The following is a 22,272-nucleotide window of genomic DNA, read 5'->3' as shown; positions in this document are numbered from 1 at the left end:
TTGGCTTTTGGAGTAAATAAGTATATCGTCGATGAAAACGATCACAAATTTATCCAAGTATGGTTTACAGATTCGATTCATCATGTCCATGAATGCTGCTGGGGCATTCGTTAATCCAAAGGGCATGACTGTAAACTCATAATGACCATACCTAGTTCTGAAAGCAGTTTTAGGTATGTCTTCTTCTTGTACTTTCAACTGATGATATCCAGATCTTAAATCTATCTTAGAGAAATACCTAGCTCCTTGCAATTGATCAAAAAGATCATCAATCCTAGGTAGTGGGTATCGATTCTTAATTGTAACCTTATTCAATTCTCTATAATCGATACACATTCTCATCGATCCATCTTTCTTTTTCACAAACAGTACCGGTGCACCCCAAGGGGATGAACTAGGTTGTATGAATCCTTTGCTTAATAATTCATCTAATTGCTTTTTCAATTCTAGCATTTCGGTAGGTGCTAATCTATATGGTGCTTTAGCTATTGGTGCAGTACCTGGAATTAAATGGATTCTAAACTCTACTTCTCTATCAGGTGGTAATCCAGGTAATTCTTCTGGAAAAACGTCTGGGTATTCTGATACTACCGGGATGTCCTGAAGTTCCTTATCCTTAGTGTTAATGATTACTGAAATTATATACACCATTTCCTGTTTTCTCGAATAACTAGCCAACTTCATTACTGAGATGAATTTTAGTGGCTTTCGAGGTCTATTTCCAGTAATTAAAATTACTTCTCCTGTAGGTGTTTGAATTTCTACTGCATTTTTGTCACATAGGATTCGTGCATGGTTGGCTATTAACCAATCCATTCCTAATACTACATCGAATCCTGCTAAATTCATTGGTAACAAATTTGCAGAAAACTTATGGCCTAATAGTTCTATTTTTCCTTCTTGCCAGATTTTATCTATTTTCACAGAATTTCCTTCTGCGGTTTCTATTGTGAAGATTTGCCTAAGAGTGGTTAATGGTAACTTAAGATCTTGGCAAAATAAAGTATTTATAAAACTTTGGTTCGCACCAGAGTCAAATAATACTTTTGCAAATACGTTGTGAACTAAGAACGTACCAGCTATCACATCTGGAATGAGTTCGGCCTCTTGAGTGGTCAACTGGAATGCTCGCGCATTTCTCTTGGTTGTTCCTTCAGCTGGTTTGGTTTGGTTAACTACAGGTTTAGCTAACTTAGGACATTCAGATTGAAAGTGTCCCCTCTCTCTGCAATTATAACAAACTTTTGTTTTCTTCCTGCAGTCTTCTTCCCGATGTCCTTTCATTTTGCAAAAATTGCAAACCATATTGCATTGTCCATAATGCTTCTTTTTGCAAATTTTGCAGAAAGGAGATGATGAGGATTGTCCGGTTCCTCTCTTCTTGGCATTACCCACACGAAATCCTTGGGTAATCTTGTGAGCTAATTCCTTCTTGCGATCTTCCTCTCTTGTGCGTACCAATTCATCTGTTAGGGTATTAGCTAATTCTACAGCATCGTCAATAGTACGAGGTCTCGCAGCTTTAACGATGTTTCGGATTTCACTAATTAACCCCCAGATGTAACGAGAGATAAGTACCGGTTCTGGCAAAGCCAGTGATGGCACTACCCTTGCGTATTCAAAGAATGTCGAAGTATAACCCCGACAATCTACACCTAACATACGATGACTTAGGAACTTGTTTGCCATTTGTTCCTTCTCGTATTCGGGACAGAATTTTCTTTCTACCAAACTCTTAAATTCTTCCCAACTCATTGCATAGGCTATCCTTCTCCCTTTTGCCTGGAGGACCGTGTTCCACCATTCGAGTGCTCCTTCTTTGAACAGATTTGATGCATACATCACCTGGTCTCCATCGGCACATTTGCTTATTGCAATTACTGCCTCGGTTTTCTCTAACCAACGCAGTGTTGCAGTTGCCCCTTCGTTACCTGCAAATTCAGCGGGTTTGCAAGCAAGAAATTCTTTGTAAGTGCAACCAGGCGTTGCAGCTTTCATTCTTTTAGGGAGTGGGGCCTGCTGCGGATCATGATCGTCATGATTACCGCCTCCATTTATGCTGTTACTGCCGTTATCTTCTGGAATACGTTTACTAGGAATTAATTGTGGTTCGGCAGGTTTTCGAACAGCAGCTACAATTTCTGGAATAGCATGAGCTATCCCTTGGGCGATAAAATGCTCGATATCTTGTCGAGTTATATATTGATCTTCCTGTTCTTGCTCAGATTGATTTTCTTCATTAATTGGTTCATTGTTAACGTTTTCCATCTGTTAATTGGTAAACTTATTAGTGTCTAACTTATCAATTGACAAAATTCACATAGATACACATAGATTATCACAATATACAAGTATTACCAAAATTGTCGATTTCTCGACTTTTACTTTGTTAGTATATTGTATATGCATCCATACACACCATATCTTACAGAGTTTTATTGCCCATTTTACAGAATTTTAAGTTACTATCATACAATAGGGTTTTCTGTGGTTTAACTGACTGTTCTAGTAATGATGCTCCCTCTCATCGTACTTCCAAGTTAGATGCTCCCCCATTTCCCTGATCCTATTGCCTGTACCTATCAGTTCTTCACCGAACTGACGGAGTTCAGCTAGGTTTTCATTACTCATGGGAGGATTTGGGAGTGGTTCTGGGTCAAATTGTGGAAGGAAGCTATAAGGACTGTTAACTATATTTTGGAATTGCCAGTCATTGGTCCACCATTCCTCCATTTGGCCTAATGGTCTGGTATGAACTAGTGGGTCTGGAATAGCTGGTCCTAGGTTTAGTGGGAATTGAACTGTAGCCGGGTAAGAAAAGAGATTATCGTTGATAGGCTCTAAAACATCACAGTTCTCCAATAGGCGATCTATTTCGTCCTGGAACGTGATTTCCTCAGACTGTTTAGAGCTTTCGCCAATCTCTATTCCCTTTTGCTTCAGATCTATTCCTATTTCTTTTTCAGGTGATTTCGAACCTTCTCCAGTTTCTATTTCCTTTCCCTTGTTCATGATCACAGGATTTTCTATTTTAGGGAGTTTCCTAGTGGCAGTTTTCCTACGGCGCACTTTCCTCCACCCCACATATCTTCTCTTCTTTTTAGGTTTGGCTTTTTTCCAGCGGTGGGGCTTGGAATTCCACAGGTTCTTCTATGTCAGCAATGTAACCAGTAAAGTCGTGAGAGACTTCGATAGGCACTGGATATAAGTTGAGATTCTGGAATGTTTCCGACATCTCATTCATGCTGCATAGCATATATGCAAAATGCAATGTTAAAACTTTGGAACAAAGTTTAACAAACAAAACACTGAAGTTTTATTGCATACTAATTTATACAAAGAACAACAGAAATAAACACACTTAGGACTTTATTTATTTACGGGATTGTGATTTCTCTTATTAGACCCAACTTATCGGATATTTAGAGATTAGCATTTTCTGCTACAGTAGCTAGCATATAGAGATTTGCCCATTTCCCGTCTATCTTATCTTCCCAAGGTGTACTATTACCCAACTCTTGGACTTCTGGGTTAAACCTAACTCTCTTGGTTCAGGGTTTCTTTGTCTCCTGACTCTTTTTAAGTATCGAATCCCTTTTCTCTGGGGAAAGTGGATTCTCATAGTTTGCCTTGCGGACAAAGATTCCTTCTTCTAGGTTTACTGGGTTTTTAGAAGAAGATGCCACATCTAGTTTGTGGTAGATAGCAGACAACTTTTGTTTACCCATACTGTGACTACCAAATAATCAGTTAATAAAACAAATAATCACAGAATACAATTAGTAAAATTAAGTATTTTGAACATAATACTTAGTTTAGGCTTAATCAGTGGCTCGATCAGTGGCTCAATTTAATTATTAGCTCTGATACCACCTTCGCTGTCACGGCTCCCTGACCCATCCTGGACGGAGTCGGGGGATCGCGAGACAGTTCCCGTGGCATTTAATTAATGCGGCAGCGGAAGTCTTTTTATAACAGGATCTTTTATCCGTGAAATATGCTCGTTTAATATATTACACAAAGTTTAAGGGATAAATCCCATAATTTACAATAAGTTGATTTCACATAGAAATCTTTATTTTTCAAAACACGTTTTATTCATTTATTTACACTGAGCCACTTCTCTGAGCTTGATAGTGCTTTACTGCACTTTTCCTGGATCACACAGATCACCTGAAACATGTTTGAAAAAGGTTTTGTCAGCAGGGAAATACTGAGTGAATCATTCTGTTTTCTAAAACGACCCGTTAGTTATAATTTACAGTATTAAGAGCGATTACAATGTTTCTATCAACCAATTATCAAGAATGGGTATTTGTCACTCGATTCATTTCTGTGACTGTGGTCATACCACTATTGGGTCTCGTTGCCCAAATAGTGACGGTGTACTCACACAGAGTAATAATAATAACTCACATAGAGTAATATTCACTCACACAGAGTGATAATAACAGTAATGTGCACAATTACCCCACATACCAGCTGTAATTTGGTGACTACAAAGACTTAATCCCTGTAATTATAACCTTTGAAAATAACTTGGAGTTTTGTAATACTTACTCACAAACTGTGAGAAAACAGTTAAAAAGAAGAATGACTCACATTGCAGATTAACGAGCAATAGATATAAGCCTACTGATTAGCCTTGCTTAAACCTAATTTAACACAATGCATACACACAGGTTAGTAACTGATACAGCAGTTACGTCAATTCACGAGATTAAACCTTCACAACGATTAATCAGTGCGATGCTCGATAATTCAATCGGATTTACAACGAATAACAGAGCATAGTCCAAATTCGAACAGCACTCTAATATTCAAGTCGAAATCACGACGAATAATCAAAGTACAAGCTCAATTGAGCAGCACCCGGACTATCGTTGGATAGTTATAATCGATCGGACGTTGAATCGTAATAGCGATCGAGTTATTACCCTGATTGCGGCAGCGTTTCGATAATTGTGTGTGTTGGACTGTTTTGCTTATAACTCGACGTATATTATGAATTTTATCGTCGTTCAAGTGCCAGATTTCAAGTCCCAACCCCTGCTATTTATACTGAAAATTTGTCACCGTCGCGTAGCGCGAGGGGGTACCCCTTTCGGCGTCGCGCTACGCGAGTGATCACCCTATTTTCATAGACTAGGTTTTTGCGTGTGTAGGCTTGCTGAGTCGATAGATTTTTAAAATTCTATTTCGACAGAGAGTTATGATGATAATCGTAACTAGGGTTTTGCCCCCCTGAGTTTTAGGGGCCCTGATCCTGATTCCGATTATTCTGGAAATTTTAGGGTTAGTGCAGAATTACTTAGGTTTCTTAATTAGGGTTTCCTTACTAGCTAATTATCATTCTAATTATGGATTTTAGTGGCAGTTGTTACATGGCGCGAGAGGTCACTTTTAATATGGTGTTGCCACGCGTCTCAGTAGCTTGGGTGAGTCGACGGTTTGTTAAAATTCAATTTCTATCGAAAACAGTTTGGATAATACTAACTAGGAAATACCCCCCTGAGTTTTAGGGGCCCTGATTCTGATTCCGATTGTTCTGAAAATTTTAGGGGTCATGCAGTATCACTTGGGGGTCTCAATTAGGGTTTCCTATTGGACAAAATATAATAAGAAATAATAGTTTTGGTGAGAGTTGTTACATAACACCTGCGTCCCTAGACTTTTAGCTATTGTCAATTTTAGTCCCTAAACTATGTGATACTTGACCCTTTTGATACTTACGATGCTTAAATCTATGATTCTTGATGTTTAACACTATGAGACTTGATTCTTGATACTTGATACTTGGAAACTATGATTCTTGATACTTGATACTTGGAAGCTAGATTCTTGATTCTATGATTCTTGATACTTTGGTGCTTAACTTTTGAGACTCGTGCAACTTGAGACTTGGTTGAACGAGATACTAGAGACTTGTCACTGGCGGAAACTATGAAACCTTGGAAACTTTTGTGTTAATGATATAATCTAGTTATGTGATGCTATTGCACAATAATACGCAATGCAACGCTTAATCTAATTCGCAAAACGAATCAACGATGGTGAAACGGAAAAGATGGGATTGACCGAATGGCAATCCGATTGGATGACCATCCGATCGGAGGGCCATTCGATCGAAGTGCCATCCGATCCGTGCCACACCGCCTTAAACTTTATCTCTGAAACTATAAATAGGCATGTCACATCATTCTCACTGATGTGACAGCCTCCTTCGACCAAGACGCACGCACGCACTCCCACTTTTCTTCCATTTCTCGGCGATTTCGGTACGTTTCGCACTAGGTTCTTGTACATCCTTGATCTATGCACTATTCTCTACGTGATTCTCCTTTGAAATCACACTTTTCACCTTGAAATCTCTGAGATTTGAGCTCTTGAGGATGACGTCATCATGACGGTTTGTACAAACTGTTGTGTGATGTCATTCTAGTCAAGATCTAGCTCATATCTGAGGAATTTCATGCGTTTCTACACTGAATCTTTACTAAATCTGGACTTCCAGCTAAAACTTATGTTTTTTTCATCTTGTTCTTGAAACTTTTACTTTAAACGGTGGAATCCGAACCCAAACGGACTGTAGACTTGATGATTAGTCTGGAGTCGGCTTGGAAAATGGATTGTTGCCGGAGAAGATGACCGAAGTACGGATTCCGACACGAACATCATCAAGAACAGACACCTGATTGGACGGGGTGATTCCCATCTTATCAGACCGGCTGAACATTGATGTGTTTACCATTGTCTCAAGACGTACCGTGTCGTCACCGTTAAACCAGAAACTTAGAAATTTTACAAATTTCAAAACGGAACAAGTCATGGTGATCGAATGGCAATCCGATCGGACTGTCGTCCGATCGAACGACCATCCGATCGAAGTGACATGTGCCTTATAACTTTCAACACTTAGAATCTTTTTGGAAACTTTGAAACCTTGAAACTTTGGGAAACTATCATGATCGAATGGCAATCCGACCAGACTACCCTCTGATCGAATGGCCATCCGATCGAAGTGTCCTGACTTTGAACACTTGGTTAAACATTCTGGAAATCTCAACACTTGGATCGAATGACCATTCGATCGAATGTCCATCCGTACAGATGACCATCCGATCTGATGGCAATCCGTCCCTATGCACACCTAAGTCATCAATCGAATGGCAATCCGATCGGATTGCCGTCCGATCGAACGGCCATCCGATCGAGTGACTGATCCGACACTTTGCGCAATCTCGTTATCCTGTTCGACACTTATCTGTTGTAATCTAATCAGGCTAAACCTAAAGAGCTCCATTTGATCCAATAACAGTTAATCTGTTAAGCAATCACTGTGAGTATACTCGATCCCTTTTTGTTTTAAACTTTGGGATGCAACATGTATACTATCAAACTATGAAACGTGATACTTTTGAATCTAAACTCTATCCTATGTGTATGTGAAACTGGTGATTCTTGATTCTTTGTGCTATGTGAACGTTTAATCCAGAGTGTGTAGTTCCGCGTTAACAATAGTAGCGCTATAGGATGATGCACCTCCCCGTTATTCTTGGGGGTATTGTTAGGAGGATTCTAGTTTTTCTTGAGTCTTGCGAAAACACCAAAGCATCGAGACACTTGGGCTATCACTTGGACTGCGAACACTAGCATGGCTGAAACTATTTTTGTTCATTTACATTATGGATATGAGTCTTTTGAATCTATTATGCTATATACTTAAACTTGTATACTCGCCGATATATTTTTGTACTGACTTTATTTTAATACATGTTGCAGTCTGATAGGATGCTATGGAAACAAGTGAAACAAGCTAGGATTGATGCTTAGAAACTCGTATAGTTTAATCTATTAAACTTTAAACAATTATTTGAAGAGTTGTAATTGATACTTGTATTTGGTAGTGGATTCTGTTAGACTATGTTTGAATCAATCTAAATATATTGAAATATCTAGTGTTATGTAAACTCATGAGCAATCTGAACGCTTAGTGCCGCACCCCGATGTTTCCGCCATCGGTTGGGATGTGACACTCCTACAATCTTAAAAATAAATCTTTCGGTAAACGAAACCGATTCCTAAACGTTTCGGCATTGTACACCGGATTCTCCACAAAATAATCATTCATTAACACTTCTTTGGCATGTGTACGATCACGATCCATCATTTTCTTCTTTGGTCGGCTCAAACCTTCAAGTTCGTTATACCAGCGGCGAAGCTTGAAAATTTCCACCGGGGGGTCGGAAGTCACCGAACCTAAAAATTCTATATAATTAAATTTTTTTATAAAACCCGGGGGTCGAAACGTATATACGTATAAAATTCTATGCGAAACGTACATACATAACACTACTGAGCGAAAAATTTCGGGGGTCGGGTTCCCCCCGGCCCCTTGAAAGCTACGCCCCTGCGTTGTACGCCATCTCGAAAAATCAAGCGTGTCTTCGTCGGAAGACGAAGAGCTATCGGTGTCTAGCAGAAACGAATCGGTTTGAAATTCCGTTTATGTAGAGTGTAGAGATGGTATTTTTTTGTGGGGTTAAATGGTTAAAATGTATGGTTTATATATAGTGTTTAAGGTTTTTTTTTATTATTTTAAAATGCAACGGTGCCTCTCTCCAACGGTCACATTCCGACGGTAACCTCTATTCTTCACCGTGATCCGGACGACGCATTTTGGCCACCACGCGTGATCACCTTAGGTGGCGGCGGTGTTCCACACGTGGTCACCGGCCACAACGATCCACCACAGAGTGCCCCCACTCCCCTTATATTTCAAATCAAGATGCCTTGTAGATATTTAGTTGTTCTATTTTTGTGTCTTGGATTGGTTGGTTGAACCAACATAATTAGTGATTCAAAATGTGATTTCTTTTTTTTTAACGGCAAATATCTTTTCTTGATCTCTGCTGTCTTTGGGATTTAAACTCAAGACCTCCCTTCTCAAGGTGTTTAAAGATTTTGCCTTTGCCAATTAATCATCACCCCATTGGTAAAATGTGGTGTCTTAACTCATCATAGAATTAAGTTTACAAATTTTTTATTAACTTTAGTGTAACACCAAGTTGAATAAATTATTTGAATAGCTTAATATTGATCCATATTTGTTTCATCTCGGATAACTTAGGTGAAGACTTAAATAATTATTCTAATAGCTTATTACTGGAACTTTAGTTAAGTTTGGTGAGCTGACCTGACCCGGTTGAATAAATTCGACTGACTTTCGAAGATCGAAACATGGCAACATTGTTAACAAATTTCGGTCTGCGATGTGATTTTGCAAATTATAATGCTTCATGATGTGGAACAAAGCCCTTAGCTATCTCGGCGTCACGTAGGGGATAACTAATGCTTCATGATGTGGAGCTTTATTTTTAACTGTCAGCCGTTTTTCTATCAACAAAGAGAGAGTGTGGTGGAGATGATAGTGGTTGGCAGGTTATAAACGGATGGTGATGGTGTGGGTCACCCCTTTCTTCTCTTCTCGCGCCCGCTAAGGGCTTGACAGACCACACCATAGCGCCCCTCTTTGGCGCCGGTGAGATGGTGCAGAGGGCGCTATGGATCTGAGCCGGATCATCTAGCCTAAGAATTTTATTTTATCTAACTTTTTATATTAGTGTTTCATAGCATTATTCAAATTATACAGCAACTTAAATTGATAGAAATAGGTTGTGCTTGTGGAAAAGTGCAAAATGATATGAATACGACTCTCGTCAAGTATGTTGAGAAAACAATAACTGAACCATCAGCTCCTAAATTGATTGATTAATTCAGTTAGGTTTTTTTTTTCAGTTAAATTTTTGTTTTCTATTCACCTCTAGATCTATGCAGTTAATGTAGTAAAATATCGGATATTGGTCAAGGACCGATATTTGAGATATAGGTTATCGCGATGGGATATCGGTAATTTTAATATCATGCAGAATTTATATATATATATATATATATATATATATATATATATATAGCAATTTAACACTAACAATTCAGTGATATATCGGTTATATTGGTCAAATATCGGGAGATATATCAATTATATCGGTCAACTATCGGTTGTATCGGTCAAATATCGCTGATAATATCGGTACCGGTATTCTGACCGATATTTTACATGAGGAACGACAACCGATATATGATATATCACCAGTATACCACCGACATTAACCGCATAGCTCTAGATATGATAGGTATCTGAATCTCACAAACACTTAAAAATTTTCGAAAACTGCAGTCTTTTTTCTCATAGTTTCAAACATCCATCTCCCAGATTTTCACTCTGTTAACATGCTTTCGATCTAGTTCAATGTCTGAAAACATGGGACCACCATGTAGGGTGGAGAAACCGACATTTCTTACAGAGGGCTGACATGAGTTACGAGGGGCCGGCATTGAAGACTGGGTTACAGAGGAAGGACGAGACATATGGTAGAAAGGGGTACAACCGTGGGTGCAGCACCGGTGAAAAAAGGAGAGAACATGGACCGAATAGCTCGGGTTGGAATGAATGTATAAAAAAGCGGAAATCCGCCTAAAGGACGTGTAGACGACCCATATGGTTTGGGTTGTTATGAGTGTAGAAAACAAGGATTTAAATCATTAACATAAACTATTTAAATTATTCAAAGAACAAATTTGAATACAACCCAACAGAACAGGCCAACAGATCGATACAGATCAAGATCCCTAAGTCGTTTAAATGAGAAATCAAAGTCCCGGAAGTCATCGCTATTCTTGCTCCTTCAATTTTTCAAACTGGTCTTTCCAGTTCAAAACATTTTCTTCCCCATTAACAACCTGTAATTAAAAATAGAGTTGAATGCCATTTTAGTCCCTGTGGTTTGGGCCATTTTGCCAGTTTAGTCCAAAGGTTTTATTTTTCGCCTGTGTCCAAAAATGTTTCACCGTTGCCATTTTAGTCCACTGGGTTAACTTCATCCATTATTTCTATTAACGAGAAGGGCAATTCGGTCATTTAATATGTAATTCTGTTAACTAGAAGGGCAATTCGGTCATATAAAATGACCGAATTGCCCTTCTCGTTAACAAAAATAATAGATGAAGTTAACCCAGTGGACTAGAAGGGCAACGGTGAAACCTTTTTGGATCGGTGAAACCTTTTTGGATCCACATGCAAAAAATGAAACCTTTGGACTAAACTGGCAAAATGACCCAAACCACAGGGACTAAAATGACATTTAACTCTTAAAAAAATATATACATGATTCCTTATTTCATGATACTATATAAAATCCAACTTTCAAGAGGGTAGCACAGTGGACCAGTGGTAAGCGGTTAAGCCTTTCTAGCAGAGATCTCATGTTTGAATCCAGCTTCCACTGGTTTTATGCCTAAACCCCCCCTTAAGGGTCATCTGCCCACCTGATCCCACTGGTTAGCAGGGTATTGGTGGGGCCCTGTGAGTTTTCTGGTAACAGGTTCTCACGGTTACCAAAAAAATGATAATATATAGGCAAATTGGATTTAAATAATCCCAACTCACTGTTATTGGCTAATAATAATCCCAACTCATTTAATCACCAATAATAATCCGAACTATTCACTTTTGTTTGTAAAATACTCCCGGTTAAAAAAACACTAACTAGGTTAAAAAATTGCTGATGTGGCTTGCCACGTCACCTGCCACATCAGCTGCCACGTCATCAAAATATGTCACGTAGACCGCCACATCAGCTGCCACGTCATCAAAATATGCCACATAGACTGCCACATCAGCTGCCACGTCATCAAAATATGCCATGTAGACTGCCACGTCATCAAAATATGCCACGTGGCAAGCCACATCAGCAATTTTTTTTAACCTAGTTAGTGTTTTTTTAACTGGGAGTATTTTACAAACAAAAGTGAATAGTTCGGATTATTATTGGTGATTAAAGGAGTTGGGATTATTATTGGCCAATAACAGTGAGTTGGGATTATTTAAATCCAATTTGCCTAATATATATAATCCAAGCAGCTAGCATAGACTTGTCATTTTAAAAGAAGGTAGAATTAACCGACCTCGAATACCAGTTCTTTTTCTGGCACTACATCAAGAGCTTCGATGCATATGAATGCGGCATCTTCCTTGCTAAGGCTTCCATTTGTTGTACAACCCTGTAATTTGTAATATTGGTCCAATTTTCAAAAATCAACCTTTCGAGACCGAAAATAGACTAAAATATACCTTTTCAAAACTGAAACCTGGCTTGCCCCCGCGATCGTTAGTTAGCACCCCAGTTCGGACTATAGTGTATGGAATTCCCGACGCGATTACCGTGGATTCATCTTGCTCAGCAAGATTTCTTGCATTACTGCTCATCATTGCTTGAACACCACTACTTGCTCTATAAACAGACAACTGCAACATCGTTAAATCACCATCTATAACAAACATTGCATCTGGAGTATAGGTTGCAAAAATGAGCTTCGGGCTAAAACATGCAATTTTTAATACAGATCAAAAAGTGGAATATAAACTGCAACATCGTTAAATCACCATCCATCCGATCTATTTAACCCCTTTCCCTTTAAATTCTTACAATTTGACCATGGTTGTAAAAGTCCCGCCTAGGCTCCGAGTACTCCCCGAGTACTCGCTACAAGGTAGGTTGCCAAGGCCCGAGTACTGTTCGTTTAGGCCAATTACTCCCCGAGTAATCTCCGCCTAGGCCGAGTACTCCCGAATCCGACTAGGGAGCGCCTAGCGACTTTTGCAACCATGAATTTGACACATTCCCTTTTTAACTTTTAAGCAACCCAAAATTAGGAGTGTTCGTGATTTGGATTCAAACTGTCCAAACCGGTCATCGGTTTGGTTTTTCACGGTCGTTTTTTTTCTTTAACTTTCGGTCGGTTGGTTTCAAAATTTTCAAACCGCAGTGAACGGTTTGGTTTACGGTTTATACTGAAAATCGACCGTATAAACCCAGACCGGACTGTAACATTTTGAGAACATATTTTAGTCTTTTTATATATTTTATCTTACACGTATTTAAATATCTATATTTTATATTAGGTTTAATTTAAATTAATCTATGATTATCCCATACTTATAAGTTACATGTCTTCTTTCTTTTTACTAATTGTGATTAGCGAAGAAACTCATTTACATGCTTTTAAAGAGTTAAAGAATTAAAACCAAAGACTGCGTTGTTCCCAAATTCCAAATATTATTTCATTCGTAAATTGTGGTTCAACATGTTTTTATATTTTATGCCACTTTTTTTATATAAAAGTCGGGGGGGGGGGGGGGGGGGGGTTAGTGCACGGTCCTCCCAACCGCCGGAGTGATCTCACTCCGGGAGCCGCTACCCGACCAAGCTAGCTCCGCGGTGACTTCCCCATGTCGAGTTCTTACCCTGGGCGACATATGCCACTCCTAAGACTCGAACCCGGTACCTCTGGGAAGAGGTGGGTGTCAGTGGCCAACTGGGCTACCCCAGTTGGTTTTTTTATATAAAAGTCCGATAAGGCTAAACCGTAAAACCAAACCGAAACCAACCCGTTAGTAACGGTTCGGTTAGGTTTGCTTTTAAATTTCAACGATTCAGTTTCGGTTTTCAAATACCAAAAACCGTTACTAAGGTTTGGCTTACAGTTTAACCCAAAAACCTTCCAAACCGGACGTTGAACACCCCTACCTAAAATGACTCAACGGTTGAAATTGGCGTCTCTGATAAGGAGATAAAGAGTACCTGAGATAATATAACCACATGTTGTACCCCCTTCAAGCTCTCAGCTTTTGATAGAAAACCTTCCTGCAAAGAGCCATGTACTACTATCAGCCTGTATAAACGCTCATATAAGATGAAGGTGAAAATAAAAAGTTCGATTCCAGAAAATCATACGTTGGGACAAATAACTGCACGAACACCTTTTAGCGATTTCTTTAAGAAAGAAGAATCCTTTGGATCTCCGGAAATTGACTTCAAAGATAACCAGAATTGAATATTATACATAGTGTTTGATTAAAGTAAACAGCATTAATGACAATTGAGAAGGTATATCCACTAACCTCAACATAAGTACCGAATGATTCCATTGCGGCACGCTTGTCCTTCACAAGTGCTTTAACTCTAATTCGTTTGATAATTAAAGACAGTATAATAGTCTGCAAAAGTCAAAATAGTATGGAACTTAACTTCATCTCGAAGCACTAGGGCAACAAGAAACTACACATCATCATCATCATCATACTCAGCAAATCCCACCAATAGCAAAGCTAAGGTAGGGTCTGGGGGGGGGGGGGTAAGATGTAGACAGCCTTACCTCTACCCCGTCGGAATAGAAAGGCTGCTTCCAGTGAGACTCCCGGCTCGATAGTAGTTTTGCATCAAGCCTTGGACATAAGGCACATAACACTCAGCAGTTGAGACAACTGCCGATTAGTGCATGTACCCCCCTGTCTTTCGGCTATCAGCGCCACCACATGATGCATGATTAACCATCCCCCTCTTTAACGTTATTTTCACGAAATTAGTAAAATAACGTTAAAATCAGCGCACTTTCACTTTTGCCCCAAGAGCGCCCACACATATATACATTATTTGCGCATATCGCAAGTGGGGCGTAAACTACACATCAAAAAATTAATTTAATACATGCATATTAACACGTGAATAATCTCTTTTCTAAAACATAGTTGTTAATGGCAACAAATAGCGATAAGGTACCTATATGCTACATAGCGAATAGCGATAAATAGCGGGCGCCTATTTTATAAATAGCGATACACATACACTAGAAAAAAAATTTACAAAATTTTATATGTATATTATATCAAAATACCCTAGTATCTATGCTATTTTACATGTATCTTACAAAAAACCTAAAATCCAGCTATTTTATAGCTATATTTAATTGTTATTTATATTAAAAAACAAAAAAAATGTCGCCATTATCGCTATCTATTGCTACAACCCTAATAGTGAGCCTAGACCTATACGCTAGGTAGCGCGCTGTAGCAATTGTTACGCTCGTAATTGACAACTATGTTCTAAAACCATGTCTTTGTAATTCTCAGGAACAAAACAAAGGTAATGAGCAATATCACAAACCTGACCAATCTCGTTATCACCATCAGTTACCAAAACTGCATCCCGGACTTCATCTTCTTCTGTGTTTCATAGTGATGCAAATGGTTTAGTTAACAAATGAAAGCTAAAATAACAATAATAATTTATTCAGTCTCCAGTAGATTACCCGAAGATTTATCTGCTTCCTCCAAATTGGATCCATCATCTGCATAAAGATCAGGTGCCCCATACCACTTCCTTAACTTTGGCCCCCCTGCACTATGAAAAAACCAAGTCATACATAGGCACAGTTGGTTAGACACTTAGGGGGCGTTTGGTTCGCGGAATGATTTGGAATTGGAATTGGAATTTGTATAGGAATTAGAATTTGAAGGAATTGGATTTGAAATTTAAACATTCCAATAGGAATTGGAAATTGTTGGAATTGGAATCTCAATTCCATTTTTGTTGTGTTTGGTTGTCAAATGAATTGGAATTAATCACCCCGGCACCCACAACCACCGGTTCGGGTCAAAACGGTTTGGGTCGAAACAGTACGGGTCGAAACAGTTCGCGTCGAAACGGTACTTGTCAAAACGGTTCGCGTCGAAACGGTTCGATTCGAAGTGGTTCAGGTCAAAACGGTACGGGTCAAAGACTCAAAACGGTTCGCGTCGAAATGGTTCGATTCGAGACAATACGGGTCGAAACCGTTCGTGTCGAAACGTTACGGCTCGAAACTGTTCGCGTCAAAACGGTATGGGTCGAAATGGTTCGAATCGAAACCAGTATGGGTCGAAATGGTACGGGTTGAAACGGTGCGGGTCGAAATGGTCGAAGATTCCACATAGAAAGGATTTTGAATTCCTTTAGTTAAAGGAATTTGAAGGAATTCATGCCTAATTCCATTGTCAACCAAACACATACAGATTGGAATTGGGATTCATCAAATTCTGTGAACCAAACATCTTAAGAGATGGAATTCAAATTCCAATATATGTCCTTGTATTTTGGCCATTAAACTAAGCCAAATTCCTCCTTACACCAGTGAGGAGACCTAAACACGTGTTAAACATAAGGTTTTACATGGTCTGCTACTTCGCTATCTAAAGTAGCCGATGTAACTCTTTTTTTTTTCTAAAAAAAAGCAAGGGTTACCTTTCAGGTAACTTGTAAGTGCACAGAATAACAAGACTAACTGACCGTATCGGTTACCCTTGAACCATTTCAGGTTATCATGTTATCCATTTACAAATTATTATTCACTCCTGAATACTAAAAAATTCCCTCTGGAACTCTATGAATTATAATCTTTTAAAACTCATGTAATCATCACAACCGTTTATAAGATCATGGATCTTAAGCATAACTTAAAAGACTTCTCATCAGTAACACTGTTTACATCCTAAGTAGTTAATGCGGTAAAATATCAGATATCGATCAGCAGTGGCGAAGCTTGAGATTTTCGACCGGGGATCGAAAACGTATATACCCAAAAAATTCTATAAAAACCGGGGGGTCAAAAACGTATATACCCAAAAATTTCTGCACGAAAACTGCTGGGTGAAAAGTTCAGGGGGTCGGCCGCCTCCTCCCGCCCCCACTATCCTGCGCCAATGTCGATCAAGGACCAATATGTGAGATATCGGTTATCGCGGTGGGATATCGGTAATTTTAATATCATGCTAAATTTATATATATAGCAATTTAACACTAACAATTCAGTTTACTCTCCTACCATTAACAAATTAACCTTTTTGCAACTTGCAAAACACTAACAATTGTAGCGAGTAGGAACTAAGACTTAAAACACTACCGTTTAACACTAACAACTAAAAATTAAGACTTAAAACACTAATAGCAACAATAAGAAGAAAGACGAATGGTAGAACTAAGAAGAAAGGTACCGATATTGGGAAAATCGGTGATATATTGGTCAAATATCGGTCCAATATGGGTCAAATATCGGTCAATATAGCCGATATCATCGGTACCGATATTCTGTGACCGATATATCAATATTTACTACATGGTTTACATCTTCCCTATGAAATCAAATTTATGTCCTGATTTTCCAACTGATCTAGTATTCATAAAACTTAAACATAATTGCAAATTCGTAACAAAAAAAATAATATAATAATAATAAAATGTAACAAACCAACAGTGACAAGAACATTACAATGAATTGATCAGTAGAAGTAGCAGAAAATGCAGGAATAATAATACCTTCGATGTAGTCGAGAATAACGTCGAAAAAACCCGGTTTTCCTTTCTTCTTGGATGAGAAGCAGAGGACGGGGCGCTTTCTGGCATTGGTGAGAGAAGAAGGATAGATACAGGAAGTGGAATTTGTGAGAAGATTATCGTTTGAAGAATGTAAGAGTTTGTATGAAGATATCGATGAAGGTAGAACGGTCGCCATTGATTGATCAGGGAGTAAGCAACTCAATTAGCTTGTTTCGTCCATCCGTTTTCTGGATATCCCGCGAGTTTATGTGTCGCTGGGGTCCTCCCTTGATTCCTTCAACCATACCTTTACATGTTTGGATTAGAAAGTTTGATTAGGGTGTTAAGGCATGTTTGGCTAAGGGGCTATTTGTTAGTCTCTAAATGGTCATTAAGAGGCTATATGGAACTATTAAGAATTTTACCAATGAGAAGGTAGAAGAATGTAACATGTGATGATTTTACCATTCAGATGTAACCTCTTAACCATTCAGACTTGAGGTTACCTCTTATTCATTCAGAGGTTTTAAACCATTAAGAGTTAGCATCTGAATGGTCATTAAGAGGCTACCAAACAGCCCATAAGCTTTTTGAAACAACTTATTGATTTATTGACTTTTTGAAAAGTAATAAGGTTCAAAAAGATGTTTGGCAATGAGAATGTATGTGATGGGAAAAATGACTTTTCCAAAAAGTCACTCCATCCTGACTTTTCCAAAAACTCAATAAGGAGTTTCATAAGCTTAGCCAAACACCCCCTAAATGTTAATCGGTTCGGTCCCATTCGGATGTCATTTGAGTCCTTAACATTTGGGTCATTTTATCACTTTAGTCTAAAAGTTTTATTTAGTGGTCGTGCTTCCAAAAAGTTTTTAATATTATCGTTTTAGTCTAGCTGACTTAACCCCATCCATTAACTTAGTAAGACAGGGGCAATTTTATCATTTCCTCTATAATTTTAATCAAACATTTTATTAAACCCACTCTTTTACCTTATTTTCTACACACCATTTATATAAAAAAAAACAAATAAATATATATAACTATATAAAGCAAATCTAATGGACGAAAATGTAATTTAACCATGTGTACAACTTTTGAAACAACATGTACGAAAGAGTTCAAGGTATTTGAGAGGGGTAGAATAGTAAATAGCTTAAAATTTTAAGACACTCTAGGGATAAAGTGGTGAATTTATCTATACAAATTATAATATCAGTTCCACAACTCTCTTTAACCATTCGTTTTTAGGTTTTATTACCGATTAATTGAAAGCCACCGATTCATTTTCTGTACCCGTTGTCTCTGCCCCCCCCCCATCTCTCTCTTTATGGTGAAAATTTGAACACTAGAACTTCCAGGAAAGGAATCACAAAGCTCTAGAACTCACTGAAGCCTTAAAAACTGGTATGGCAACTCTGTTCGGTACATGATCTTCTAAATGTCTGATTCTTCTGAAACCCTAACAAACCTTATTTTAAACTAGATGGTGATGTAGACGTTTAAGAATCACCAGATGCAGTCACTATTTTTGAGACGTCTACATCAGTACATCACCATCACCTCTACTCTCTCTTCTGCATCTTGTAACACCTCGAATTTTTGTGTCCAATGATGTGTTAACACGTGTCATTTGTTTACACGTGGCATCTATAATAAATAAAGGACTAATTTTGACAAACCTTGAAAGTATATAAATTCGAGGGTTATAAATGTCAACAAGGGTAAATATACTGTATAGTAACCCTAAATAAATGCTTGTACCTTCAAACGAATAAATCATAATTTGAACGGAAGCGAAACGCGGAAGAAAGTGAGAGATTACGAACTACAGGGGTTAACTGTGTCAACATGTTTAAAATTACCTCTGAGTGACCCTTTAACATTCCCAAGGCTTCGTAACAGTATTATACGCTCACTAGAATATACTGTATAAATTCCGCAAAGTTCCGTTCTACAATAAAAGAGTTGTACTCAAATTCGTACGAGAAGGGTTAAAAGCGTCAATTATGAAAGTTAAGGCTTTCTGAATAATTAATAAATAAACCGGGGACTTATTAATGCGGGTGAATAACACGAGGCCCCTATCGGTAAATAACCGAGGGCTAAACCGCAAAGTTACCCCTTCAAAACCGAAAGGTCAGGTAAATCATTACGAAAGATTTCGTTATTAATGGCCAGATTCTGTAATCATAACAAAAGATTTAAAGTTTCTGAAATTATAACCTCTCGCGACCCGCGTGAAGGTTAGGGGTAAGTTGAGGCGGGCCGCGAGCCACCTCAATTACGCATCTAATTTATTAAACTCAGGCGACCCGCGTCATAGTGCATGGGAACTCCCATGCGGGCCGCGTAAAGTGCCCAGATGCAGAATGTTGATGTTTTCTTGACTTTTGGAAGCTTGAACGATCAATAACCAACAAATGGGGCATGGGCACCCTACACTTGACCCATAACACTTAGGGGACACCTACCATCACCTCTGGTCTGATTGTAAGTGTTGTAATGATCATGTTTGCTTGGCATTGGCTATAAATAGCATGCCTTAAGCTCATAACAATTCACACAACTCAAACTCACATCTTTGATCATCCTAAGTGCTCTCAAGTCCTCATCTCTGCTCCATAAGCAAGAACACAACCTCTGTAAGTGATCTAACCCTTTGTGGTTCCACATTTCCTTAGTAAATGGCTAAGAACCAAACCGTCGTAACTACGGTTTGACTTTACAATAAATCAATAACGGTTCAGTCTTATGACGAATAAAAAGTGGTTATGAGTTGGTATTTATGTGGGTAATAAACCTCTAAAATGGTTCCCCCTGATCACCACTCTAACTATGTCGAATGTCGAGTCAAACGTGCGGTTAAAAAGTCAACAGAAAGCTATTTTAGCGATTTATGCATAATCTGTAATGTATATGTTATGGAACCTGTTTTGACAATCATAAAACATGATAATAAGTATATAAACCTGTTTGCGCTCGTTTGAATCGATCATTTACTATATTGAACCGGTTCGGAGCCGAAAGTCGCAAAAGTTTGACTTTTGTTTTGACTTCAGTTCTGACCCGTTTTAGTGAGGTATAAATATACCTTAGGACTCTCTTAGGACCAGGTCACATGTTGGTAAAAACCTCTGTGGTCGGTTCATGAGTTATCCAGTCTTTTGCGCAATTCCGTCATTCGCCTAAAAGTTGACCGTAACGGCCTTTTAAAATTAAAACGAGCATTTCGGACACGTGAACGGACCAAAACCTTGCTTATTAAATTATAAGCATGTCCTTAAAGTTTCACGTCAATCCGAGGTCTAGAATGAAGTTATGCTAAAAGGCGCACTTTTAAGAAAGTTTTGTAATTAACGGCGCAATTAGCATAACGCCCATCTAACCCAAGTTTTCGTCACCAAAACTTTTACCCACTGTGGTAAAATAATATTTTGGGAATTTTAAAGATTTTTAATAATTTTTACCTTGCTCATAACCTGCGGTTATGGCTATGGTTCGGTAAATACCGAATACGCCCTTTTTGGCCAAAACGGGAGTTCTACAAGGTCTTTTGACCCGATTCCAGTTGCCACTGGTTTTAAATAATAAATAAAGTATTTTAAGCTTTATAAGCTGTTCGGGAAACTCAGATTTCCTGTAGAACTCGAAAAGCCCTTTTAAAGTCTCTAAAATGACCAAAAAGCCCCTACGGGGCATAGTATTAACTTAAACTCGTTACGGGCGTCACGGAAGGTATCCTACTGATACCAAAATACTTTTAATGCATATTGACTTAGGAAATAAGAGTAGGACACTTATGGTTAACCGTTTCGCCTATTTGCGCACACGGTACGGCTCATGGAACTAGTTTTCGTGCAATAGCCGATATGGGTCAAATTATATCATTTGAACCCCAAAATCCAGAGTATGAACTATAAACCCATATAAAACAAGTCACTGAACTTGTTGGGTCCAAATCATACTCCATTCTCGGTTTTCGCCTTTTCGTGCGAATTAACCATATCTATGTATCGGAATCAACCGGTTTAAGCTACGGCTAATATAAGGACCGTTAGGATTCTAAGAGGTTAATTAAAACCTTCGTTCCAGATTAGGAGCCCCAGTAAAAGCTATCGGTGACTTGATCTAAATTAAGGATTTATACTTGCAAAGGTAAATACTTTAACTTATTTCCCCTATACGGGCTTGGGTTACGGTATGTTAATACCGCTTGATTGAGCATTATATAATTCCATCGCTTAGGTGGTTAATTGATTAAATATGATCGGCTCATTTAAACAGTTTTGTTGCTTATAAGCCTTTGGGGGGTTTAATGACCGTTGTCCCGGATATCCTTGGCATCATTTTACGAAATGGCCACGACCATCGACATCCCGGTGTAGCCGTACACCCGGTATAAAGTGTCGACATTAAAATTTAAAAGACGTAGCCGTTGGTTTTTATACTACGGTTTTACGCAAACGTGGTGTGTCTATAAATCTTTAACCCGGCACGACCCGGGCTACTGAACGCATAAAAGAACATGTAAAACGTTCACAAGATCATTATGAATTTTCCCAAGTTATAAAAGAGTTTGTGCCTTGTGCATTCAAATCAATTTTAATAAACATTTTCAAATGTGTCAGTTGAATGTATTTACCAGTGTAAACGACGTATTTTCCCCAAAAAGATTAAGTGCAGGTACCTAAACGTAAATTGGCTGGTATTAGCTCCCTAGCGTCGGGATAAGTCTCACAAGCTTGATTGCAGTATCTGATAGAACAATACTTTATGTTTATTTACGATCCACTGTGGATATTCAACCCCTGTAATACATTGATATTATCATCAGAGGTTGAAATATATATTTATCTTATGCTTCCGCTGTGCATTATATAATTGTGTGGTTTGACTATATCGTTGCCAACATCGTCACGGTAATCCCCCACCGGGCCCACCGGTGAGACACGTGGAAGATCGGGGTGTGACAGGTTGGTATCAGAGCCAACATTGAGCGAATTAAACACTATCCTATTGT

The 22,272-nt window shown here is 38.5% G+C and overlaps 1 protein-coding gene across 2 annotated transcripts; it reads right to left on the bottom strand.

Annotated features, from left to right (window-relative positions):
* Positions 1-3,941: 3,941 nt before the first annotated feature.
* LOC118484799 lies at positions 3,942-17,562 on the bottom strand. Of its 2 annotated transcripts, none has more exons than XM_035980797.1 (9): positions 17,250-17,562; positions 15,208-15,294; positions 15,063-15,121; positions 14,021-14,116; positions 13,854-13,931; positions 13,701-13,763; positions 12,191-12,364; positions 12,025-12,120; positions 3,942-4,173 (listed from the first exon to the last, which is right to left on the bottom strand). In XM_035980797.1, exons 1-9 carry the CDS (start codon positions 17,443-17,445, stop codon positions 4,099-4,101), a joined length of 924 nt encoding a protein of 307 aa, XP_035836690.1. In that variant the 5' UTR covers positions 17,446-17,562; the 3' UTR covers positions 3,942-4,098. The 2 variants fall into 2 exon arrangements, with proteins under 2 accessions (XP_035836690.1, XP_035836692.1); XM_035980799.1 differs by lacking the exon at positions 3,942-4,173 and adding an exon at positions 10,575-10,800 and having other exon boundaries at positions 17,250-17,561.
* Positions 17,563-22,272: the final 4,710 nt, after the last annotated feature.

Source organism: Helianthus annuus, chromosome 12, assembly GCF_002127325.2.
Source record: "Helianthus annuus cultivar XRQ/B chromosome 12, HanXRQr2.0-SUNRISE, whole genome shotgun sequence".
NCBI lineage: Eukaryota > Viridiplantae > Streptophyta > Magnoliopsida > Asterales > Asteraceae > Helianthus > Helianthus annuus.
Note: the sequence above shows the minus strand (reverse complement) of the source record. Positions and strands in the feature narration are given on the sequence as shown.